The 8247-nt window shown below is 35.2% G+C and overlaps 1 protein-coding gene across 1 annotated transcript in view; it reads right to left on the bottom strand.

Annotated features, from left to right (window-relative positions):
* Positions 1-8247, bottom strand: part of LOC106873592 (host cell factor 2) — a 74341-nt gene that overhangs the window by 31515 nt on the left and 34579 nt on the right. Inside the window, exons 8-12 of the mRNA XM_052967612.1 lie at positions 6761-6876; positions 5730-5910; positions 4417-4601; positions 4028-4174; positions 3-192 (exon numbers count right to left, since the gene is read on the bottom strand). Coding sequence (XP_052823572.1) covers positions 3-192; positions 4028-4174; positions 4417-4601; positions 5730-5910; positions 6761-6876 — 819 coding nt within the window. The remainder of the gene's footprint in view (positions 1-2; positions 193-4027; positions 4175-4416; positions 4602-5729; positions 5911-6760; positions 6877-8247) is intronic.

Genomic DNA, 8247 nt, shown 5'->3' with positions numbered 1-8247 from the left:
ACTCAACTTGGGCACAGAAGTGATAATCTTAGTCGGGGTACCAAAACTACCAGCTTGGCCTTTAGGAGCAGCAATAACAATTGTCTTTGTGCCCGGAGTTGTACTGGTTAAGGCTCCACCAGATTTAGCCATCGATATCAGAGATGTTGGTATGGTCTTGATGATAGTGTTGACAGATTTTGATGTTGAAGTCTACAGGAAAAGAAATATTCAAGTCAATGCACTATTATGGACAGCAATATAATATGATCAATAACTGATCAATACAATGATACAATCAATAATAACAATATGATCACTAACTAAATAATACACAGTACTATATATTGATACTAGATGTACTTGCCACACAACCATGCCAAGGTGAAAATGTCGATGCGCAGTGGAAAAGCACAAAAATACTATTTTGAACTTCATGCAATAAAATTCTTAAATAAACCACAGTTCTCCTGCCTTTTGTGAGACAACACAAACACAACCAAGTGTTTCCTCTTTGAAAAGGTTCAAATGACCTTCAACTTTTTTCCCCTCACTTTCTTCTTTGCCGTTCTTTATTACTACTGGCCCAAGTGAAATACTTGGGTCCTTCACCATAAAGTAATGTTTTTGCAAAGTCATCACTGATGCACAATGGAAAGAATTCTGTCAATGCTGTTCCCATATATCATTCATATATATATATATATATAAATATATATATATATATATATATATATATACACCCTCATAATTTCTGACCAATATTCTTTGTACATCTGGTAGATGAACTTGCAGTCTCACTATTACAGGTTCTCTTTCATGAATTAAAAATCTTAAAATGGATGCAACTGCTTCAGATGGTCCAGTATACCTGCCCATTAGATATTGACCAACTTCACTATCATTGTTTATTTGAACAGCAGCTTGGTCATTTCCTTTCAGTGTGTATTTGATGACGTACTTAATTGACCTCACCGAGGCAATGATTTCAATGTGGCAGTGGCATTTGAATGCTCTTAAAAGAGTTTCATTATAAAGTACAGCCCATTTGTTACTGTTGTTTGTTTTTCCATTCTTATGAGATTCAACTCCTCTCATTGCAACTAATCTTCATCTATAGAGAGATAGTCTCTCTGTCTGTTTTTCTGCCTTTTGATTAAGATGATAAAGATTAATATATTATTTTAAATAGTAGTTTTCTCTTTCAAGAAAAAAAAAATCAAGTACCCATGATTCAAAAATATCTCACAAAAATATATTGAGAGTTTCTATCTCACAAGTCCATGGCACTCCGAAAGTTGTATAAACGATTAAGGCAAGAAAAAAGAAAGCACAAAAACAGGATGGACAGCGATAGCTGACACGACTGTTTTATTTGTAATCTTTATCATCTTAATCAAATGGCAGGAAAACAGACAAACTTAGAGTTTTAGTATAATATAGATAATTAACTAATTAATCAATACAGCAATATAACAATATGATCAATAACCAATACGATCAATCACTAAAATGGTAAACTTCAAATAAAATATAACAATTCTTTCTAGGACAGGCACAAGGCTGAATTTTGGGGGAAGGATGAAAGACCAAGTTGACCTCAGCAGAACTTGAACTGCAAACCTAAAGACAGACGAAATGCTAAGGGTTTTTTTCTTGTGTGCTAATGAGTCAATCAGTTTGCTACCTTAATGAAATATAACAATACCGTTTCCCTATTGCTAGATAAACAAAAACATCTCAGACTAAATTTGTGGTGAAAACTCTTGAAATAAGCAGGAAGTGCGGAAGATGGATGTAGAGACTGTAGAAATAATAAGTGGGACAGTTGGTGGGATAAAGAGAACTATATCAAGGTTTACAGACCCCACCATATAATCATTATCATCATTTAATATCTATCTTCGCTGCTGGCATGAGGTGGATGGTTTGACAGGAGCCAACAAGTCAATCTCATAAATAATCTCAGTAAACACAACATGTGCTTGTCATTTCAATACGACAACTGACAAAGAGTAGATTTTCTGAACAAACCACAGACTACACATACTTTTCATACAAAAAAAGAATGAAACGCTAAAACAGTAGAAAAAACGAACAAACATATACAGAAGTGGCATAGAAATACCAATTCTCTCTCAAGGAACCTAGTGACTACCATCAACAAATGGGCTGTTGCTGTAGTATGCTATAGTGCACCCATCCTGAGATGGACACAAGCGGAGATTGACCATCTCAATCACACTACCTGAAAGACAAAGACAATGCATGGTGCCTTCCATCCTAAGGCAAATGTATACAAGCTCTACATGAAGAGAGTTAAAGGTGAATGTGGACTGATTAGTGTACAGGTGTGCATCAGCAGTGAAAGAAGAAACATGGCAAAGTATTTGGTAAACAGCAAAGAAGACCTGCTACAGTATGCTGCTAGTGCAGAAGCAATTACCAAAAATGGACTTGAGAGTGCTCATGAATTCTAAACAAGAACAGCCAATGAGAGAGAAGAAACCCTAATCCGTATGGAATTACATGGTCAGTTCCACCGTGAAACCGACAAATTAAAAGACCAGAAAGCATCATGGAGGTGGCTAAACAAGGGTGACCTAAAAAAGAATACTGAAAGCCTAATCGTTGCTGCTTAGGACCAGGCATTGAATACCAACTCAGTGAAGAAGAATATATACGAAACAAGTGCATCGGACTTCTACAGAATGTGTATGAAGAGGGTCGAAAGCGTGACTCACATTGTTAGTGCTTGTGAAAGTCATGTGCAGAAAGAGTGACAAAGTAGCCCAAAACCTCCACTGGCTACTATGCCATAAGTATGGATATGAGGTTATAGGTGCTTGGTACCAACATACACGGAAAAGGTTAAGGACAAAAAGAGGAAGGCAAAAATTCTCTGGGACTTTGATTTCCAGACAGACAAAGTGTTAGAGCACTGAAGGCTGGATATAGTAACCTCTAGGAGGGACAAACAAGAGTGCCTAATAATCGACATAGCAGTGCCAGGAGATCAACATATCATCATAAAAGAAAAAGTTGATAAATATGGAGACCTGAGAATTGAGATCGCTAAGATGTGGCAGCTACGAGAGTTGAACATAAAGGTTATCCCGGTTGTCATCAGAGCATTGGGTTCAATACCACCCAATCTGAAAACCCTAGAAATACCCTACAATCTAGATGTACTGCAAAAGTCTGCATTACTTGGAACTGCACGCATATTGCGTAAAGTACTGTCTGTCGGAGGTCCTTGTTGTGACTTGACAAACAGTACAAACACCCCCGGTAGACACAATGTCTTCAATCAACAACATCACGATATTAGTTACTGTGCGATGTTTATAATAATAATAATCATAATAGTTTCAAATTCTGGCACAAGGCCATCAAATCTCACTTCTTGATTGGTACTTTTTGATTTCGGGACATAAATAAGGCAGGCCAGAAGAAATGTTGCTAAGCATTTTTGTCTGTCATGCTGTGAATATTGCAAATGTATGCAATGAGCTGTTATAGGGCATGGTGGGTGGGTGGGGAAACCAGGATTGAGACTTGAATAAAATCCTGACACCCAAAAGAAATTGGACAGCCCCCACTAATAGTTATTTCTAAGGACAACAGAAAAAACTGAGGAACAATGCCCAAGATGTTAGTCCATATTAGGGTTAGTAAAGCATCAACTATATTTGAATGAGAACAGATGCACTTTTCTTTACAAAATAAGTCTTAAAACATCACTGGGTCCTATGTGTAAAGTTGGGTCTCTTATAAACCTAAATACACTAAAAACTATCTTTTCCTGAATTTGTGCTGCTAAGACTGAAGTATGTCTAACATGCCTGTTTGTTTTTTATAACATCAGATATGGTAATTGGTTCATTTTAACCTAAATGTGAAGTATTGACTCCAAACACTTGGGTGTTTGATGTGAGAACTTTTAAGATTAAATGCAACAGATGTTTGAACTACCTCAACCATTTGTTGTTGTTAAACAGAATTCCAAAATTAGAAACCTCTGAAAAATAGAAATAAAATTGTTGACCTGAGGTTGTACACTGCTAATGCCAAGGATTGTAGATGGAGTAGCGCCAGGATTGCTGCTTGTTATTATAGTCGTTGGTTTACCACTTCCAGCTTGAGTGGTCACTAGTTTTACAATAGTGGCTCCTTGAGGTAATGGAGTTTTTGGCTGAAATGAGGTGAGGGAGAGAAAAAGAGAATCAAATTAATTTCTAAACAGATGAAAGAAACACACACAATGTAAATGTAGGTAAATATGAGGTTTGCTCATCAAGGACACACAATTAAAATTTACCAAAGTTACAAAATTACCTCAATGGTTTAGACATTAACAAATTGATAAAACTATCTTTTCCATAATTCACACATACTAAAAAACAAAAAGGGAATATAAAAATGAAATCAAATTACTGTAGCAACAGTCATTCCTTGGGTGGTCTTTACAAGTGTCACAATCTGGGGTTGACTCGATGCTGTTCCGGTTTTATGGACTGTTATAATTTGTTTTGTACCAGCACCAATGCCAGCCCCGGCTTTTAATACTGTAGCACCAGGAGGGGCTACTCGCACTGTTTGAGTGCCAGGGATTAGTTGCCCTATAAACAGCAAAAACATATGGATAACACCTTTGAAACACCTGCATTACAACAGAAGAGTCTATAAACGTTCAATAATAAATTCCTACAAGGAGGACAAGTGCACACATAATAGAGATGCTCAATATTTAAAGTGGTTCCATTTTGAAATTACTTTTATTTTTGTTTTTTAAATTTTGCATCCATAATGAGAACACCTGATAGTAAGAAGTGCTAGTAGTAAAGAGCATTTAATATTTGGATTTACACCAACATTTGTCAGTAAAACAATGCCTATCTTCCTGACGAGTGGGAAACAAAAAATTCAATAATGGTGCCATGAAAATCGATAAAGATGAAAGACCATCTCAAAAGGATTCACTCAGATTTAAAAAAACAAAACAAAAACAGCAACTATAAAGGTCTTCGTTCTTTAGAGCATTGAAAGAAAAGGTTATGAAGCAGCCAAATTAAACATTTCTTTATAAAGTTACTAATGGAGATTAAGAAAGGTTGAAGGCATCATTCTTAATATAAGCAAGTAAAATCATCTACAATTGATGGTGACATAATTAAATGAGCTATTAGAGATGTAAGTGAAACAAAGAAAGACTTGGCCTATTTTAGATCTTTAAATGCAAGGATAGTGAGTCAATGGACTAACAAAATGGTCGTTGAGAAAACTCTAGGATCAGAGCTTGAACATTGTAAGTTTTCTAGCCAACTTAATGAATCAACATTTTATAATTCAAATATTCTCATGCTCTATGTGAGGTATAATAGCCAAATCTTAAAGGGAAATGAATTTTTGTTTGCTAATTATCCTAAAGCTGATGCAGGAGGGGAGACAATTTTGCAATTTTGCGAAAGGATTAGATTAATACAGTGGTTATAGTTTTAATTTTATTTTAGAAATTTATATGAGAGTCAATGATATAAGAATTTTACCAACCCCTACTCTAAGCAGTCAGAAAATTGGTTAGAAATAGGAGCCAAGTATCACTCAATTCACATCACATAATTTTTAAACATAGAAAGGTCATACTAGATAATGTAGTCCAAGATACACTTGGCCTGAAAAATAAATAAACAAATAAAACTATGTTGATATTAGGGATGCTAACACCACACACAGACAAAAGCACTTACCAGCAATCTGTTTTCCTTGGACATTAGCCATTTTCATTCCAGAGGTCACAATAGATGGAGTAACGACTTTGATACCAGAGACAGGAGTAGTGGTTGTACTAGTTGTACCAGGGATCTTCTGGGTGGCTGCAGCAGCAGCTGCTAGGGCAGCTATACCGGTCATCTGACCTCCAGCAGTAGTCTAAAAAGGAACAATCGAGTGGAAACCTTCATAATGGACATTTTACAAAATTACAACTTCACCAATAAAAGACAAAATGATGGTTTCAGTTTTTGGAGAAAAGAAGAGAGTGTAATCAACTATCACTGATGACAATGATGATGGATACCCCAAAAGGAATAAAGAGTTGAACAGTGTTTATATCTTACATGGAAAAATGGAAGTTGATGTCATCTGTGAGGAACTGAACACAAAGGAATGAAATGCCAAAGGACAAAACTGTTCCTTGTGTTTTACTATCTCAAACAACAGGACAGTTATAGAACTCATTGAGTTATGAAAATGGTTATAAGAAACATGATAATTTCTTGTTTTTATTAAGCATGGAAGGTGGACATAAAATGATTAAGAAGTTTGCATCCCAACCATGTGTTTCAGGTTCAGTAGCCTGAGGTCAAGCAAAGCCTTGCGAGTGAATACTCCAACAAGTAAAAAGACACTTGTGGTGTATTATACCAAGACAAACACAACACACCACACCTACTTATCACTTTTCAACTTCTATTAATGTTACAACAAACATCACAAAGAGATAAATACAAGGTATCATCATCATCATCATCATCATAATTTAAATATGTGTATAAAAAATACATAGTGAACTAAGCCTCATATGTCCTGCTATAATAACCCCGAAATAAAGTTAGCTAACAAAGAAAAACATCCTTATGCTCCTAGCAAAAATAAGTTATGGGAGAGTACCAAGCTACAAGTGAGGGAGTAATTAGATTTTGTTTGCTCAACAGAAGCCTTTTTGGTTTCAAAGAATTAGACAACAACTGTGCAAAGAAACTGTCCAACTGTTACTTACAGTAATTCCCTTTTGGCCGAGAGTCAGTATCTGAGGAGATGAGGCAGACACAACACGAATTGCACTCGAACCTGCATTGATACTTACAGGAGTTTTTTGTCTGATTGCAGCATTTACTAGAAAGAAAAGTTACGAAATGATTTTTAAAAAGTGCTAAATGCTTTATTCTGAAATTTAATACAATTTCAATAAAACCCCTTTGTCTTTCTATGAAAAATCTTTTTCATTCAACTCTTGTTACCAACTCACCTGAGGTCATCCCTGGTTCAATGATACAAATTACCTATTTCAAAATAATCTAAATTAAAAACTTCCATCAAAATTTCATGCTACTTTATATTCCAAACATTAACCTAATGATGACCGTATTTCAAAACAAACACGGTACCAAAAGGGTTAAAGAAACCTACATATTAATGATAAGTATGTTCATGAAACACAAAGAGCATTATAAAAATAACTAGAAATAATTATGTGATGACTATTGTTTTATCTATATTTGTGTCCAGTGCAATTTAAACTTTACTTTGTGACAAGTATTTAAAACACCAATTGTATTTCCATTCAAATATTGTACTTGTATTTTTTGTCGGGATCCATGATCCTAAGTTTGAGAGTTACACAGAGGAGATATAAAAAATAGAACAAAACATGGAAGATTGTTTATAACAAACAATTTGTTTTTGTTTATAAAATATATTATTTGGCAAATATGGAAGATAATCCAGGAAGTTTTAATCTTATTTTGATCTAAACACTCAGCAAGATTTAAAAGAGCAATTAAAATCAAGACTATAAAAAGATATACAAATGTATGAGCTTAGGTGTTTTTAGACGCTTCATGGTCTATGAATAGAACAGAGGATTTGTTTTTGCTTCAGGTCAAGCTAACTGTGGTGATAAATACCAGGTTTTGGAAGAAGTTGCCTGTAACAAGATTAGTATCTTATCCAGAACAGATTTATCTCTTTTCTAATTACCACTTCTGAATTGGCAGTTCAGGAAAGAGAATTTGCATAGAGAGAACAAATACGAATAAAAGGGGGGATGAAGAAGTAAGTTAGACTAATTATTTAATCATTATAAATTGATATTGTAAGTCTACTTTGATAACAACAGAGCTTTACAAGAGAATAATTTCTAACATGACAAAGTTTTTCAACAGATTTAATGAAGATACTGCAGCATGTCTAGGAAGGAAATATAGGAAGGAAATATAGGAAGGAAATGTCTAGGAAGGAAATATAGAGCTCTAAAATAGGCAGAGATGTGGCAACCACATGGTTTCTACTAAAGCCCCAAGTTGACTTAAGTCTTGAGGGTGGATCTGGTAATCAGAAACTGAAAGAAGCCCATCATGCATGCATGCATGCGTGTGTGTGTGTGTGTGCGTGCGTGTGTGTGTGTGTGTGTGTGTGAGCATGTTGCATGACTGTGTGTGTGTGTGTTTCATAGCTGCAGTCATTTATTTTCAATATTCTGTTAGA

The sequence above is a fragment of the Octopus bimaculoides genome, chromosome 4, assembly GCF_001194135.2.
Source record: "Octopus bimaculoides isolate UCB-OBI-ISO-001 chromosome 4, ASM119413v2, whole genome shotgun sequence".
In the NCBI taxonomy this organism is placed as follows: Eukaryota; Metazoa; Mollusca; class Cephalopoda; order Octopoda; family Octopodidae; genus Octopus; species Octopus bimaculoides.
This window is presented reverse-complemented; position numbering and strand designations above follow the sequence as displayed.